The 18,722-nt window shown below is 36.3% G+C and overlaps 1 protein-coding gene across 1 annotated transcript in view; it reads right to left on the reverse strand.

Moving 5' to 3' along the window:
• The window catches only part of LOC131028829 (DNA-directed RNA polymerase I subunit 2), a 220,399-nt gene that overhangs the window by 191,045 nt on the left and 10,632 nt on the right, over window positions 1–18,722 (reverse strand). The window contains exons 5-6 of the mRNA XM_057959181.2: window positions 7,663–7,726; window positions 7,391–7,461 (exon numbers count right to left, since the gene is read on the reverse strand). Of these exons, the coding sequence (XP_057815164.2) occupies window positions 7,391–7,461; window positions 7,663–7,726 (135 nt within the window). The remainder of the gene's footprint in view (window positions 1–7,390; window positions 7,462–7,662; window positions 7,727–18,722) is intronic.

The raw sequence follows: 18,722 nt of genomic DNA on the forward strand, positions 1-18,722 counted from the left end.
CAACTAATTTTCTTTGCAACCATGGCAATTGAGTTGATCCAAGAAAACATCATGATTGAGCTTACGTATTGAATTGCTTGGATTGGACACAAAGAATCCTTATTAAAGGAAAAAGAAAAAAACAACCCTAGATAGGATTAAATTAGATCATAAGTGTCCTCATCCTATACTATGAGACAAAAAAGCACATGGCTTAAAAAAAGAAAAGCACTCCTAAGTTTTGCTTAAATGTAATAAAGTAAAAAAAAGAGACCTAATTATTTAATTGATGATTAATTGATTAATTAGGTGATTACCTCTTTTACTGTAACATACTTGAGGAGTTGAACCAAATGTTTAAAGGTAACAAATATTTGCATTTGGTGGTACCTTTGATTCCTTAAAATTCAAAATAACCACATTGAATAAAAAAAGAGCTTAGTCTATCCTATGCTATATCTACTTCGAAGCCATTTTTCATGTAACGAAGATGCCAAGCTAAGTACAACTGACTTTAAATTCTCACATGTAAGAAAAGTACATACCCAAAGAAATGGAAACCTAATCACTCATTGCTACCATAAACCATACTAGTCATAAATTATATTATGAAATATACCATAATTCAAAACAAAAGATACCACATAATGAATTACCACTTATTTGAAGTTTGAAAACTAAAAGAATAGGGATTCCCATTTCACAACCCAAAACAATATATTGTCACACCATATGGTTAAAGTAAAAATCATAATGAGAATTTTATCCCGTAAACATTTCTTCCCATTGAAAATTTCTTCATGCAAGAGCTATGATCAATTACCAAAAGAATATATCATTTTAAAAAAACACTCATAGAATTTGAGATCATATTGAAATGTTTGATATTTTTCCACAATAAACATTTGCGAACATATAGCTAAACAGTTTGAGAATTTCTTCCTATTGAAAATGTCTTCATATGAAGTTGTGATCAATTAACAAAAAAATATCACATTTTAAAAACACAATCATGGAATCTGTGATCATATTGAAACCGTTTAACATTTTGCCATAATAACCATTTGAGAAAATATAGCTGACCCAGTCAGCAACAAAATAACAAGTTACATTAATGATATTGCCATCGCAAGGGAAACCCCTTAATTCTTGATATGTCAATAATAAATACGATGCTATCCTCCCCCAAATTTTGGGGATGACAAAGAACAGCGAGACGTGTTTCCAGTACAGGGATACTTTTTGGACATTTTTAAGGGGATGGTAGGGGACGACTATATAAAACTAGGGAAGTTTTAAAAATATAAAAAAATTAAAATAAACATATCATAACATTGATAAAGCATTCATCATAGACATTATAGAAGCTGAATACATAGCATTAGACTTGAACTGAGAATTCACATGAGACTTGACAAACAAACAAACAAAATTTAGACACTTTCTTTGTCAATGTGCATACATATTATATAAGAATTATAACAAAATTCCCAAAGACTGGAAAATTTAAACTACAAAATGACAAAAACATAGTAAAAACAAAAGAAAGTGAGCCCTTGTGCTATCTAAACCATTTGAAACACTAAAACAAACTCGTTTTACCTCATTTTTTCGAAGGTCCATATGATACTAATTCCTGATTTTATTATTTTAAGTATTGAACATTGAGAATATGAGAGTTTGACAAGATGACATTGACAAGGTGAGAATATAAGTGTTTGAAGTAACATTTTCTAATTCTTATGGTCATTTTGTTTATTGTATGATACTATGTGGTATTCTTCACTTAATTCCTGTTCTTAGGCTGCAAATGCATATATGTTTTTTTCTATAGATGAACACAAGAACAAACAAAAAATAAATTTGCTATCCAAACCCAAACCAGTAACTTGGGTCATAATTATTAATGAAATGTCAAGTGTTATGCATTCTAGGGATATACATATACATTTTTGGTTCTAGAGTAAGATGAAATCAGATAGAGACCAATGCAATAACTATTCATATTCACAGAAGAACTGGGTCATATTAGAACATTTAATTATATTTTAGTCACCTATATTTAGTTCCTTGTTTAATGGTCATTTAGCTTTTTAGTTAATTAGCTTTTAAGCTTTATTTAGCATTTAGCTTTTTCTTTTTAGTTAATTAGCTTTTAAGCTTTGTTTAGCATTTAGCTTTTTAGTAGTTCACTTTGAACGACTTGTTCTTAATTTAGAACGTCGTCTTGTAATCTCTATATATACGCTTGTATATTGTTGAATAGATTATCCAAATATTGAATCATTCATTCAATTTATTTTTCATGGTATCAAAGCATGGAAATTAAAAATTTCGAAAATTCGAAGTTTTTATTGAAGAGATTTTTTTTTAAATTGTTTTTTTTTTTAAAAAAAAACAGATTTTTTTTCTCTTCCTGGGTAGTTTTTTTTGCAGGTTGAAAATTTTCCTAGGGTTTCTGCAATTTTCGACTAGCGTTTTGACCCTTCTGTTCAAGTCAAAATTTTATTTTGGTTGCAGATTCTTGGTGGGTTTTTCGAGAGCTCAACTAGGTCGTTGTCAGATTTTTTTGGGTGCATCGTTTTCCATGCCTCGATTTTTGAGCTGTCGGATCTGCATTTTGTTTTCAGATTCTTGGTGGGTTTTTCGAGAGCTTTTCTGGGTTGGTCTCAGATTTTTTTGGGTGCCTCGTTTTCCGCACCTCAAATTTTGTGCTAGCAAATTTGCCTTGGAATTTAAAACCAGTTCACAATTTCTGCTATTTCTGTGGACGTTGGGATTTTTGCTGTTTTTTTGGGGCACCATTTATGCTATTTTAAGTTTGCAGAAATGTTTTGATTTTTGAGTTTCTTCCAAACCTCGAAATTCATGCCTTCGAATTCATGCCAGAATTCTCCTCCAAGGTTTCAGATTTTTTGTGCAGCTGCTTCTATTCTGATTTTTGAATCAGATTCTTCTGTCTCATGCTTTCACTAGGTTGACCTCGTTCAACCTCCATTTTTGTGATGGTGCCTTTGACCAACATCATGTTGGAACACAGATAGAAGTTCAACAGCTACCACAACACCTGGAAATAGTGCATGTTCACAATATCTGAATATCGTTGCCTTGATCAGATTGATTTAGGCTAGACCTCATCTTACAGGTCCAAGGGTTTTCATGATTTTTTCCTGAAAATTTGTCTATCGGTTTTCTGATTTTTTCCACAAAAAATCATGAGAGGGTTTTCACGATTTTTTCCTCAAAAAAATTGTTTGCAGGGTTTATAATTTTCCCTTGAAAATTGTCTCATCTGTAATCCACGATATTCGTGTAAGATTTTAGTTATCTGGGTTTTACCGTTTTTTTCCACAAAAACGATGATTTGTAACCTCAGATTTCTTGGTTTTTCGATTTTCTCCTCAAAATCGTAAATTCTCTTTTCGAGGGTTCCTATTTCAGGGTTTGACGGTTTTTTCCTCAAAATCATGCTTTGTTGCAGTCAATTTGGGTCACGCCTGCCAGGGCGAACATCTACAACCGTGGTATCTTGCAGTCAGTTTTGGAGTTGGTACTCTTCTGCAAAAGGGTTTGCTGATTTTTTCCTCAAACTCATGGTTTCAAGTTTCAGTTTGGTTACCCAACGTCAAGTTGGATGGATTCTGGTATTCTTGGTCATTAACACTTTTCAGATCCAGGGAGGGTCTCCACCGCGGCAGAGTGTTATTTTCATTTGTGATCAAAAGATTTGCAGTGTCTTCTGTAGGGTAGTTAGTAGATAGAATGACCATTAAGGGAGGGTATTAGAATATTTAATTATATTTTACTCACCTATATTTAGTTCCTTGTTTAATGGTCGTTTAGCTTTTTAGTTATTAGCTTTTAAGCTTTATTTAGCATTTAGCTTTTTCTTTTTAGTTAATTAGCTTTTAAGCTTTATTTAGCGTTTAGCTTTTTAGTAGTTCACTTTAAATGACTTGTTCTTAATTTAGAACGTCGTCTTGTAATCTCTATATATACGCTTGTATATTGTTGAATAGATTATCCGATTATTGAATCATTCATTCAATTTATTTTTCAAGTCATAGATCCCAACATTCTATGTAGCGACAAACAACATGATATCTAATTTACAGTTGTACTTGGCAATCGAACCAGGCAGTATTATTTTCCTTTAAAATTTGAATCTTCAAGTCAAAATTTGAAAAAGATAAAGTGAGTTGATACTCAGAAGGAGCCGTTCAACCCTTATCCCAAATCAAAACATACATTAAATAAACTAAATCTACAGCAATAAAAATCTACTCTTTATACGATATCCCTGTCCTCTCAAAGAAACCAATTATTACTTAGCATAGACATGTTGTATCGGTTATAAAACATTTATGATCTGTAAGTTTGGTTGTCATATTTGGATTCTTTTGTTGTTACGTTGAAAATAGATTGCTTTAGCATTTTGGATTGGTATTGTCTTAACAATTATCAGCCTTTATCATTGTTTGTAGCTGCACACTTTATACCCCTCCATCATTCTGCTAAGCTCTCATACATGGGTTTTAACTTGTAATGTTTGGATTAGTATTGATGGAAAAATTATCAGCCATTATTATTCTTTGCAGCTGCAAACTTTGTACCCCTCCATCAATTTGCTAAGTTAGAATACATGGTTTTCAACGATCTTTAATTAAAACATAACTTTTTCTTAAAAAACCCAACTTAGAATGTGCTGGGCCTTAGGGGACGACTAGCTGTACCTGGGACAGTTGGGGGATGCCTGGACATCCCCCAGCCATCCTTGAGGACGGCTAGCTGTTCCCTGACATCCCTTCTTTTGCATGGAAAGGGGACTGTGACAGGTTGTTTCTTAGGTGTCCCTGAGTCCCCAAAACCTCCCCTGCAGGAAACAGGGGTACTGGGGCAGGGTACACATCTCCAGGGAGCACTGCTGCCATCTCATCATACCAATATTCTCCATTCTACCTAAGTTTCAATGGAAAAACAGAATCAGACTTTTCAAATCAAATACGATACTAACGAACTTCATAACAGTCAGCACGCGATCCCATTGAATAAGTTACAAGAAAGTAATATAGCTATGTTACCCCGAGTTTTTGAGGGGAGAGGGGACGGGAGAAATGGGTTTCCAGGACAATTTTTTTTTTTTGCCATTTTGGGGGACGGAGGGGATGGCTATATAAAAAATAGGGAAAATTTAATTAATTTAGGGAAATTTCAAATTTCAAATATATACATATGATAACATTGATAAATCTAAAATCAATGTGCATAGATCACCAACTGCATTTGAATTGTTCATAACCAGAAATATTGTTGCTGATATAAATAACACTTCTGACAGTGGAAGTTAGGCAATATGAAAGCTTATACAATGTTCAGATTTAAGTACCTTGAATATTAATAACAAAATTGGACAGCAAACTGGAATAAGACCTTAGATGATAAGCATCCCTACACAATCTGCAATAACATAATTCTGCAATCCCTACTACACAATCTGCAATAACGTAATTCTGCAATCCCTACTACACAATCTGCAATAACATAATTCTCCAATCCCTATTACACAATCTGCACTAATATAAGTCTGCAGTCTTTGTTACACAATCTCAATTTGCACTTGCAAAATATGCACTAGGATGCTGCTAGGATAGCAATCAATGATCAAGCTGTGTACACTGTTATGGCATTCATTATACACGTAAAATGAACCCATGTTAGATCTGAACTGTGGTTAAACATGCAGCATTGCCTCCTATGTCAGGGCCATTTAAGTATAAGTTATAACCCCTCCAGCAATCCCATGCGCTTCCCTAACTGCTGTATTGGCTATGGATAGTGACTGCAGGAGGCCACTCAGTGCTCAAACCCTCAAATGATGTTCTGAATAGTGTGACCTGTATGTGGAAACTTGCAAACTGTTGTATGTGGAAACTTGCAAAGTGCAAATTAGGGGGGGATGGATGGCCATCCCCAGGACGGTTGGGGGACATCTGAGACACTCCCATCCGTCCCCGGGATGGCCGGCCGCCCCCCCCCCTCCCCAACAGGAAACATTTCTACAAATTGTTTTGGTTTTGGAAACGGCAAGGAAAGGTTCCCTGTTGTTCCCCCGTCCCCAGACCCGTTTCCATTTCCAAAACGGCTAGAATTATGCCAGAAATGAATCCATGGGTTTGACTGTAAGATAGCCCTCTGAGACACATCAAATCAGCAAGTATTCAAATGCAACTACTGAAACATATAATGTAATCAAAGCAAAGAAGCCTAGAACCTATAAATCAGATTGTGCATAATATACAAAAGGTGATACGATCATAGTAGACTTGCACTCCGAAAACTCACACAACTAATCCCAAGTAATCAACAACCCCCACACATTCCAAGCCATTTTCTAATGTTTTTCAAACACTGATTCTGAGTTTTTCCATAAATATCTATCATTTTTTGTTCCATTTCTAAATAGCAGAAGAACCTTGGAAATTTTTAGTTTAGACCTAGGTTATTCTAAAATTTCTATTAAGTTTAAAGCAGCAGATGAACATTGGAAATTTGTAGTTTAGGCCTAGATTATTCTAAAATTTCTATTAAGGTTTTTAGAAAGATTTTTTTTCTACTTAAAATTTGAACACTAATGAAGGTTTTTCTTTTAACTTATACCCTGATGAAGGTTTAGATAAAAACATTGAGTTTCCTTAAAATAGCAGATTGCACTCCATCATGGCAGCACTAGCACGTGCCTACTATTTTAGGACCATCCCTTTATATTTTACATAAAACCTGTAAGGTAGAAGTACAAAAGTTTTTTTAATCCTTCCTATTATTGATTAGATTTTTTAATGTATTATGTTTATTTCTAGTTTTTCCTCACTATATTTGACATGAAATCACAAAATCAATATTTCTTCTTTTACAAATATAAAATTCCTTTTTAAGTTTCCTGAGTTTTGCCAAGTTCTTCCTGTTTAAACCAAAGCAGTTTAAAATCATTTACGCATTTCCCATGCTGTATCAATTCCACATATATGGAATTCTACAATGGAGACAACTGAGGAAACACATTGATAGAAATGCAGTGCCAGCATTATACCAATCAAAGATACAAGGAGGAAAGTTCAGCTGCATACAAACAAGATATTAATTTAGGGATTAACAAAAGACTGAAGGCTGTGAAGTTGTTGACAATTCAGTTGTATCTACAAGTTCAAAGCAATTGGCCAGTCGCAACAACAGTTCTGTCCATGAAACTATGTCGTTACTGAATAATGAATCCAGAAAATATATGTGAATGTTATTTCAATATTCCTAACCTTGAATGCTAAGAATACATAGATTTATCATATGCAGCTTGAGAACATTCAAACTCAGCAAAACTTGCTTAAAACATCGAAAAAATAAGGGCAAAGGATTGTACCTTGTGACTACAGCTTTATCAGTAAATTCGGGACCTCGATTTCGATATGAACTTCGCTGCACCCCTAATGGCTGCAAGGCAAGTACTCTTCTAAAATTCAGCTTAAATGTTCATGAAACGCATCATTAATGTCTGCTCTGATTATAGTGAAAAGTTTGCATGATTATTAAAGATTTCTCATTCTGCAAACTATATCATCTAAATATCATTCTATTAGCAAAAGGAATATGTATTCCTTAGCAAAAATTCATTCAAGGAATTGAGCAGCTCACATAATTCCGTTTTGGCATGATTAGTAAACGTATAAGCCGTTCCAATCCATTGCAAATAAAATATCTACAAACACAAGTGAAATATAAAAAACTTATCTTCTAGACCAATAAAACATAATAAGGAATAAAATAACTAATAACTAATATAATATAAATAAGCATTCAAAAATCGATTTTTTTGGTATAACATAAAATTTATCAAAATTGTGAAAAAATTACAAAAAATCGATAACCAAGCTACAAAGCCCAATAACACAAAAACTAAGATGGCCACAGATTGCATTTCACAAGCTTCGTAATGATTTAGATGGCAACCAAGATGCTGGACCACAGAGCCTACACTGGTAGGCAGTCATATTTCAAGCAAAAAACGTAACTCTTTCTAACTAAAAATGAGGTTGCAAAATTAGAATTGTCTATTAGGGTCTCAATATAGAAAGAATAAATGAGTCGAATGTTTATTCAAGGTGGGACTAAAAGCTCAAATATAAAAACATCACAGATCAGACTGATCACTTACAAAAAGGATTACAAAACCCTCTGATAGGTGATTGTTTATCTTTCAGATTACCCCTTGAGTACATAATCAGATTCATTGAGATGTACTTCATTCTCTAGTGTCCACTCTACCATGAAATCTGTGGGAAGAACTACTGTTCCAATGTCTGGTCTACGAAATCTGTAGAAGATACTATTGCTTATAAATAGATTATGGTATTTCTCTTCCCTCTTTCTTCGACTACCCTGATCAGAGTTGCTTGGTGCTTTTTCTTCATGAGATCTATAGGATCAGGCATAGATCTATCTGTGGTTATCCCAGATATACCAACAAGGTTGATTACTTCCTTTTTGAACCTGTCACTATTGTTAGAAGTGGGTGTGAACTGCCCTTAAGACAATTCTGATTTGCATATGGACAGCTACAGATCAGTGAGGCATTGCTCTTCCTTGCAATCTATTACAGCTCAATTCTTTGCAGTGTTTTTCACATTGTTAGGTTGTTCTTGTGAACTGCAAGCTCAATTGTTTCCTAAATATTTATGGTTGTGTGAGATGCCAAACAAGGAGCTTGAGCCTTTGTGCTTCCTCGTGACTTGTTCCTCAAATTTTAATGATGTCACAACAAGTTCCCACAAAAATTTTGCATGATAGGAACTCCACAGTGGCTTGTATAAAATGACAGTGACTTACAACTAGTGCACTTCAAAACTCTGTGCAGATCTATTTTGCAGTGATTCAGATGTGTGAAACTTGTTCCTTGTCATCTCTTTTGCAGCAAATTCTCCTAATCTTGTAAGGAAATTGGGGACACTTTCCCTTGGTAAAGAGGAAACATTGATATTTTCTCATATACATACATGTAAATTAGCCTTCTACTTTGCAATGTCCCCTTTTCCCGAGTGAACATCCAGCAGAGATTTCTAACTTATTTTATTCCCATAGGCTAGGGTGTGCAATTATAAAGAAATAAATTAATTAAGTTGATTATTTTAAAGTTGTCCCAATGAAATTAAATCCTAAGGATAACATTATTTTAATTAATTTTATTAAAGTGACTTGAGTGAAAACTAAATTAAAGATGATATAGTCACTTTATTAAATATTTTTAAAGTGATTTAAATGAAAAATAAATTAAATATTATAAGTCACTTTATTAAATAAAGTTTCTTTTAGAAATTTTAAGGAGGTTAAATCAGATATTTCTAGAAGATCCAGCTGAAACTTTAAAAAGAGAAGAGAGCACGTCATTTGGACATCTGGAGTTTTGATATTTCTTTCAGAAAGCTTGTGTTTGCAGGTTCAGCATGCCCTGGGATGAAAACTCTTGGATAAGATGGTTGTGTGGACGAAATCTAATTCAGCCTATTGGGTGGATTCGTTCAAGAATTCATATTTGTGGTTATTTGATCAGTTGGTAAAGGATTGATAAAATTTGTGAAGGGTTTGAAGATTTTACAAATTTTGAAAGCATGCTACAGTAGTCCATACTGCTGCCACAGTAATCCACACCTCTGCTACAGTAGTTTGTACCGCTGCTACAGTGTTGTGCTAAAGTACCAGGTTATTTCAGATTGCTTTAAAGTGTTTGAGATTGACAAATGTTGAGCAATCTTTTAGTTTATTGGAGCATTTTCAGTTTATACCTTCTACTGGATATTTTATGCATGAAAGACTAAAATAGTTGAAATCATTTGTCATGGGAAGACATCAGTAGCTAAGAGATACTTGTTAATGAATTCATACATATCTTTAATTTCTCGGTGTCTTTATCTCATATTGGGTAAATGGAAAATTGTTTTGTTGAGGGATCAAATTTAATACATTCGACAGTCTTCTATAAAGATTTCCGATTGCAAACATATGAGCAGAGCTTAGTATGGAAGCATGAGAATATGGGGAAGGTAAGTGACAGGAAATGGAGAGTGCTGGGTTTAATGTTTTGACAGTAATTTCTGTATGACAGCATTGTAAATGTGCCACTACTCTGACAGGGACAACAACATAACAGACCTTCTCCAACATTTACAAGTGGCTGCAAATTATTTCTGAGCTATTCTGGGTTGTAAGAGCATTGTAGAGGTCAGCTATGACAAAATAAATCTGCAATAAAGATCAGAAATTAGTTAATCTGATCAGTCATTTTCTACAATAGGTTGATATGAGAATATTTCTATGAATAATCTTTAGATAGCAGCGATTCTCTGTGATATATATGCTTGAAACTTATATGACTGGAGGAATATTACATTGTATGTGAACCAAATTTCAGTAAAGGTTATTACAGTGGTATCAGAGCCATTGTTCTTGCTAGCCTGTGTGAACTGCTGTAATACAAATTCATGTAAAGGAAACAATGAAATATGCAAGGAGTTATGAGAGATTCTATGGCAGAGATGACTCGCATATTAAGAGACGTGAATCAACAACGGAATGTTAGTAGATCCAATCAGGTTTTTGCAGAAGGAAGTAGCTCGGCTAACAGCAAGGTTTCAATTAACCCACTCAAGAAGACATTCAAAGCCAAATTTTTACAAAGAGAAAAGTCAGGCTTCTTTGAGGGAAAACAGCCTATACGGTATACACCCACAACAAGAGAATGAAGTGACAAGATACCACGCTGACTAAATTGTCCTAGATCCGGCCATCCGTCGTTACATGTCTTTTGAGGAGTACTAAGATATGATAATAAGAAATGGGCAGACGAGGAGAAGGTACAGAGAGCAAGAGCCATTCTTGAAGAAGAAGAAGAGCCCAAGATGATGGAACATGAATAGTGAAGGATACATTGAAGCCAGTACAACAAGAGGAGGTGATAACAAAGTGGGAAGAAAAATTGAAGCTAGAAGACACCATGGAGGAAGAACAAGAGGAACCTAATAAGCAAGTTGAAGTTATAGATTTTTCGATGGGGAAGATATTTTATCGACTTCAAATGATTGCATGTGTCAGCAAAGTAGTGAGGAAGTTAAGGAAAAAGCATCACTTGTTGAATGTGAATTCTATGATGGAAGAAGATGCACCCAAACATGTAACATATTTTGCATTTCCACGCGATGAGTCATTGATTGATTTACAAAAGAGCACGGAGGATGGATATGTTGTTGAGAAGAACCCCTTGGTTAGCCCTAAGTTAGGAGTTTTGAATCACAGAAATGGAGAAGTTGAGGACATCCCAACAAATTCTGTCTTGGTGGAAGTGGTTGACCATGTGCTTTGTTTCCAAAGGTATGACAATCTGTTGCTTCCTATGTTACTACAAAAATTTTGTCACCAAGGAAGGTATGCAAAAAATTGTGATAGAGTAAGAGAAACAACTTGTAGTATAGGGTATGTGGACTATTTGCTCCAAGTTCCAAATTGTTTTTATCCATGTAATCTCTTGCAGGTCAACGAGAATAGAGACAGTGGTGTTACTCTTGAATCTTCCATCTCTTGTGTCCAGAATGAATTGAAGTTTGTGAGGAATCACTTAGGGTGTGTTGTGCATTCTAACCACATTGTGGAAGATCGGTGTCCACAACCTATAAATCACTCATGGAAGCCAGGTACAACAATTGAAGACAAGATAATCGGTGATAGCAAAATGGAGATAGTCACCATGGATTGTTTGATGCTGGATGATGATAAGCAAGATGGAGATCATTTTGATATTGAAGAGTTTATAACTGAACATGGTGTGGTTTTTGTGGATCCAAGCCACATACAAGATGTGACATTCCATGATGATCTCACAACTCCTTGCGTCATGAAAACACAACTTCCTACTATCATATTCAAAAGACACAAGGTATGTAAAGAAATTTATATCTCATGTATTTAGAGAGAATCAGAACAATTTTGGATTTGCAATGGCAGCATCCCATTGAAGAGATAATTATGGAGACCAAGACATTTCCTTAGGAAAGATGCTTCATTATGATAATGCTCGGTTTGACTTGGCTGTACTCAATATCACTCTCCGAAGGTGGCCACCAAATGAAATAATTGCAAAATGGGAATTTCGTGTTGAAGGTCACCAACTAAATATGTCAGGGATAAGTGTGGGCTGCAAGATGCATCAGCCAAAGGCTGCTGCAGAAATTGTTTCAGACCTTATATCTGCTGATTTCTATAATTCCAGCTACTACATTTCATTGTTAACATATGAACAAGTGTTTCTGTCACATGGTTGCTGATTTTGAAAGGTTCCAGGGGTATGCAGTTCTTTGTGCGTGGATTTTCTGCTACTAATCAGTTATTCTGAGCTTCCAAATAATGCATAGTGCTGATTATTAATATTATAGTTTCCTAAGTTATTAATGCTCAATAATGTAATATATTGTAATTTTAGTTTCTTATTAGAAACTTTCTATTTTGTATTTCTTTGTAATTCTTTATAATGATCTTCATGATCATTCGTAAATACAACAATCATTTTTTACCAGATTACTTTTGTAATATGGTATCAGAGCACTGGTTATTTCGAAATAATTTTTCAATTAAAAATTCGTAATGAATTTATTTTTAGTTTTCTGAAAAATTTCTTTGATTCTTCGAAATAGCTCCTGGTTCAGGTTTGGTGAGGGTTTTCGCAGATCTTTTCTGAAAATCGCAACTTAGTTTTCTGTGACCTCGTGCCTGTATTCGACGTGATTTATTTCGCGTTTTGCGGTTTTATGTGAGGTTTTTCTGGGCACGGTTTTTTTTACGGATTTTTGCAGCTTGCGTGACGTTTTTTATGTCCTCTTTCTACGCGAACAAGAAGATTTTCTGGGCATTATTTTTCCCACGTGATCTGCATTTTTCGCGATCTGGGCAACGGCGATCTGCATTTTTCGTGATCTGGGCGACGGCTCATTTTTTACCTAGGGTTTCTGTTTTTTGACTAGGGTTTTATACCCTCTATTTCAAGTCAGAATTTTTTTTTCAATTACAGATTTCTTCGAGATCTCAACTAGGTCGTTGTCAGAATTTTCTGGGTGCATTGTTTTCCGTGCCTCGAAATTTGTACTAGTGGATTTCAATTCTGATTTCAAATTCTTTCTGGGTTTTTCGCAAGGATTTCTGTGTCGTCTTTGGACTTTTTTGGGTCAACCGAAATTTTTTCTTGAAATCCATGTCATCCGTACTCCATATTTTTTTTTGAAATTCGTACCTGTATCTGCCTCTGTTTTCTGCATTGGGATTTGTGCTTTGTATTTCGTGCTATTGCCTCTTCTCTGATTTTCGTTTTCCGTGCATTGGGAAACGTGTAAGATGGCGTCATTGACCAACTTGATGTTGGAAGGCAGTCAGCGATTCAACGGCAACAATTATAACACCTGGAAGTAGCGCATGCTGACAATCTTCGAATATCGCCGCCTAGATGATCTTGTTTTGGGAAAAGAATCTCATCCTTCTGCTTCCGGAGCCAATCAAGACAAATTTGATGACCGCAATAGGGAAGCTGGCATGCTTCTCAAGCTCTCTGTCACAGATGACCAACTACCTCAGATTCCTTCTGGTCAATCAGCCTCAGAAATTTGGAAGCATCTGAAGGAGTTGCATGAGACATCTGACAAAAGCCAAGCGTTCTTCTTGAAGAACTAGTTGTTCTCCATCATGATGGATGAACACATGTCCTTACAGGAGCATCTCACGAAGATTAAGGACATTCAAGATCAGCTCGAAGCTATTGGTCGAAAAATGGAGGAAGAGGATATGGTAGTCATAACCCTCAAAAGTCTACCAAAACCCTATGAGCACTTCATAGAGACTCTCAACATTACGTCTACGAATGTTGATTTGAAATTTCTAGAGTTATGCACCAAACTTCTGCAGCAGTATCGCTGGAAACAACAGTTTGGTAGCGGTGCCACTTCATCCTCCTCTGAGCAAGCATTTGCAAACAAATCCTTTCACAAGGATAAAGGCAAATTTCAGTCATCTCAGTTCTCTCAGTCGAAGGGCTCTAGTCAGTCATAGGAAGGCTTGAAAAAGAAAAAGATTCAATGCAATTATTGTCACAAATATGGCCATCTGATTAAGGATTGTCGCACTCGGATCGCTTCCGAACAGTAGAAGCAGGGAGGGTCTCAGCCTGAAGCCAATGTCACTGAGCACACAGAGCAGAAAGAGTCTGTCTTTTACGCCTTCATGGCTAAAAGACCTGCAGACCATGTGAAATCTTCTGCTTGGTATATTGATTCTGGTGCTTCTCGGCATTTCACTCACAGGCGTGATTGGTTTACATAATTCACTCCCTATACTAATTCAGTTATTTTTGGAGGAGGTGAGGAGTACACCGTTGTTGGCAAGGGCAACGTTTAGATACAATCTGGTGAGAGGAATCTCATATTCCTCAATGTGTACTACATTCCTGGCATGGAACTGAACCTTCTCTCTGTGAGTCAGATTATGCAGCATTCTCCTCAGCTTGATGTCATCTTCAGTGCACATAAGTGTTATATTGTTGATCGTGTGACACGGACTACAGTTGTTGTTGGTATTGAGGATCATGGTCTTTTTAGACTTGTGGATACAGGTGATTCTCTTGAGCATGCCTTCGCAGCAAAATCCTCCTCTATCTCTCGTCTATGGCATCAACGATATGGTCACCTGAACATTCATTATCTTGCTCAACTTGTTCGGGAAGATTTAGTACATGGCTTACTTGAAATTCAAACTCAGAATCAGTGAGTTTGTGACGCTTGTCAGACTGGGAAGCAGCACAGGACACCGTTCAAGGATGGTGACTCATGGCAAGCATCTAAGGTACTGCAGTTGGTCCACGCTGATGTATGTGGTCCAATGAATACTACTTTTGTTGGTGCAGGTATTTCTTACTTTTTGTTGATGATTACAGTCGTAAGATGTGGGTGTACTTTCTTAGACAGAAATCAGATGTGTTTCCTTTATTTCAGAAATTTAAGGCCTTGGTAGAAAAAGAGTTTGGTTGTTCTATTATTACTCTTAGGTCTGATAATGGGGGGGAGTTTTGTTCTACTGCTTTCTCCACTTTCTGTGATACACATGGCATAAAACGTCAGTTAACCACACCATACACCCCTCAACAGAACGGCGTTGTAGAACGTCGTAACCGCACCGTTACAGAAATGGCTAGGTCTGTGTTGGAACAAAAAAATGTTCCTAAGAAGTATTGGGCAGAAGCAGTGTTTACTACAGTCTATCTCCTTAATAGATCTCCCACTCATGTTGTTAAAGGGAAGACTCCTGAGGAAGCTTGGATAGGTCGCAAACCCAGGATCAGCCATTTGAAAGTGTTTGGATTCCAGATGCCAAGCGCTCTAAGTTGGATTCCAAGAGTCGGAAGCTCATGTTTACAGGATACAGTGACAACCATAAGGCCTACCGATTGATTGATGTAGACATTGATCGTCTCCTCTTCAATCGCGATGTTGTTTTTGATGAAGATCGAGGACCATTTCAGCTTTCCTCCTCTGAGCAGAATTCTGAGGATCTGCCGTTGAGGCTTTTGATTTAGGTGTTCGTCTTCCATTTGGTTCACCTGATGGGAGGGATGATGCAACTTTTGTATTTGATGATGCACTACCTGAATTTCCTCCGGATGATGCTAATCTTCCACCTCTAGTTCCAGTTATTCCTCCTCCATCTGATGTTGGCACATCTACTCTCCGGCCTAAGTGGTGGGCTAAGACCATCAACGATCTTCGTTGATGAGCTCATTGAGGGTAGATCTTCCAGAAATAAGGGCAAGCAGCAAAATACAGTTAACTTTGCTCTCATGGCCAACATTCATAGCATTTATGAGCCTCAGACTTATACTGAAGCAAAAGGGATTCCAAAGTGGGAACAGGCAATGGACGCAGTATACCAGAGCCTTTTGAAGAACAACACCTGGGTTCTCTTTGATCCTCCTCCAGGGAAGAAACCCATTAGCTGCAAATCGGTCTGTAAGGTCAAGTATCATGCAGATGGTACCTTGGCTAAGTACAAGGCCAGATTAGTTGCTCGAGGATTCACACAGCGGGAGGGCAGTGATTATGAGGAGACATTTGCTCCTGCTAAGATGAGTACCATTCGTCTTCTTCTCGCTACTGCAGCTCAGTTTGGATGGAAAGTCCATCAGATGGATGTTAAGAGTGCCTTCCTCAATGGTCAGTTGCAGGAAGAAGTCTACATGACGCAGCCTCCTGGTTTCAAGGCTGCCGGCAAAGAACATCAAGTATGTAGACTTGTTAAAGCACTCTTTGGGCTTAAACAAGCTCCTCGAGCGTGGTACATTAAGATTGATCAGTACATGGTTGCTCATGGTTTTCAGCGTTGCCCTTCTAATAGTAATTTGTATATCAAACACTCTGGTGATGATATTCTCTTTCTTATTGTCTATGTGGATGACTTGATCATTACTGGCAGTTCAACACATTTGATTGCAGAAATCAAACAGGATTTGTGCAAGGATTTTGATATGACAAATTTGGGGCTTCTCCATTATTGTTTAGGTGTTGAGGTTTGGTAGACTGATGGTAGCATTTTTATTTCTCAGTCTAAGTATGCCAAGAACTTGCTTGACAGGTTTTGAATGCAGGATTGCAAACCTGCTTCCACGCCTATGGAGACTAGCTTGAAGTGGTCAGCCAAGTTTGATTCTCCTCCTGTAGATGAAACACAATTCAGGCAACTAGTGGGCAGTCTCATCTATCTTACTGCTACTAGACCTGATCTCAGTTTTGCAGTGAGCTACATTTCACGCTTCATGACAGCCCCCAAGGTTGATCATTGGGTAGCAGCGAAGCGTGTGCTGCGTTATGTGAAAGGCACCTCTGATTATGGACTTCTTTACACTCGGAGTCATGATCCTAGCCTCTGGGTTCACAGATTCAGATTGGGCAGGCTCGGTTGATGACAAGAAATCAACCTCTGGATATGTGTTCAGTTTGGGATTAAGTGCAGTCACTTGGACTAGTAAGAAGCAGCAGGCAGTGGCTCTGTCCTCGACAGAAGCAGAATATCGGGGAGCAGTTAAGGCAGCTTGTGAGGCAGTTTGGCTTCGTCGGATGCTTGCGGATAAGCAAATATCTCAAGCAGGTCTGACTCCTTTGTTCTCTGACAATCAGGGAGTTCTCAAACTTGCCAAGAATCCAGTCTTCCATGAAAGAACAAAACATGTAGAGCTTCATTGTCATTACATTCGACAGTTGGTTAAAGACAGATCCATTTAGTTGCTATGTTCCTTCAGCGGAGCAGCAAGCCGATATTCTCACCAAGCCCCTCAGTACAGATAAGTTTGTAAAATTCAGGGGGTCTATTGGTGTAGTTGATAGATTGAGCATTAAGGGAGGGTATTAATATTATAGTTTCCTAAGTTATTAATGCTCAATAATGTAATATATTGTAATTTTAGTTTCTTATTAGAAACTTTCTATTTTGTATTTCTTTGTAATTCTTTATAATGATCTTCATGATCATTCGTAAATACAACAATCATTTTTTACCAAATTACTTTCGTAATATTGATCTAAGTCACAAGGATTGAATTCGAGTTTGAATTAGTGTTCGGCAACTATAAAATTCAGATGAAATTCGGTGAGGGGAAAAAAATTGGAAAAAAATTCGAGATTAAATTCGTCTAATATAAATTTATTTTTAAAAATATAAAAAATAAATCCACACATAAAATACTTTTATGTTCAATTTTATTAGAATATTATCTTTCTCTTTGTGTTATTAATGGTCATTTAAGTTGTTTCTAATTTCGCCTCTAGTTAACGATTGTTTCTTTTAGAAACATCGTCTTTGCAACTCTATTTAAAGGAGCTTCGTCTCCTTGATTAATTGAACAACATTGATTCTTTGAAATCCATATGCTTTTGCATCTCTATTATGGTATCAAAGCAGAGAATTAAATTTATTTGAAATTTCTTTGTTATTCTAAAAATTTTCAAAAGGAATTTTTTAGAAAAAATTTCAAAATTTCAAAAGTTTTTCGAAGTGGTTTGCTTCTAGTTCATGGATTTTTTGCTGCAAATCGCATCGCGTGTCTTTACCCTCGATCCACGTCTATTCTCCACGCGTTTTTACTCGATCTGGTTCATTCATGGCCGCCTAGGGTTTTTGAAATTTCCAACTAGGGTTTTGACCCTTCAGTTCAAGTCAAAAATTTATTCTGGTTGCAGACTCTTGGTGGATTTTTCAAGACCTCAACTGGGTCGTCGCCAGGTTTTTTTGGTGCATTATTTTCCGTGCCTCGATATTTGAGCCGTCGGATCTATATTCTGATTTCAGATTCTTGGTGGGTTTTTCGAGAGCTTTTTTGGGTTGGTCTCAGATTTTTTCTAGGTGCCTCGAATTTTGTGCTTGTGTGCCTTGGAATTTGTGCATGTACTTTGTTTGTGCATTGAACTTCGTACCTCGAGTTTTGTGCATTCAACATCTTCTCATTATCTCGTTTTTTCGTACCTCAAAAAGCGTGAAGATGGCTTATGGGCATCAATGTTTGTTTCGGTTTTTAATATTTTTTTACCTAAAAAAAATTCTGATGGGTTTTAATATTTTTTTGCCTTAAAAAAATATGTGGATTTTAATAATTGTCCTAAAAAATTATCTGTGGGTTTTTTAAT

The sequence above is a fragment of the Cryptomeria japonica genome, chromosome 5 (genome assembly GCF_030272615.1).
Source record: "Cryptomeria japonica chromosome 5, Sugi_1.0, whole genome shotgun sequence".
Lineage (NCBI taxonomy): Eukaryota > Viridiplantae > Streptophyta > Pinopsida > Cupressales > Cupressaceae > Cryptomeria > Cryptomeria japonica.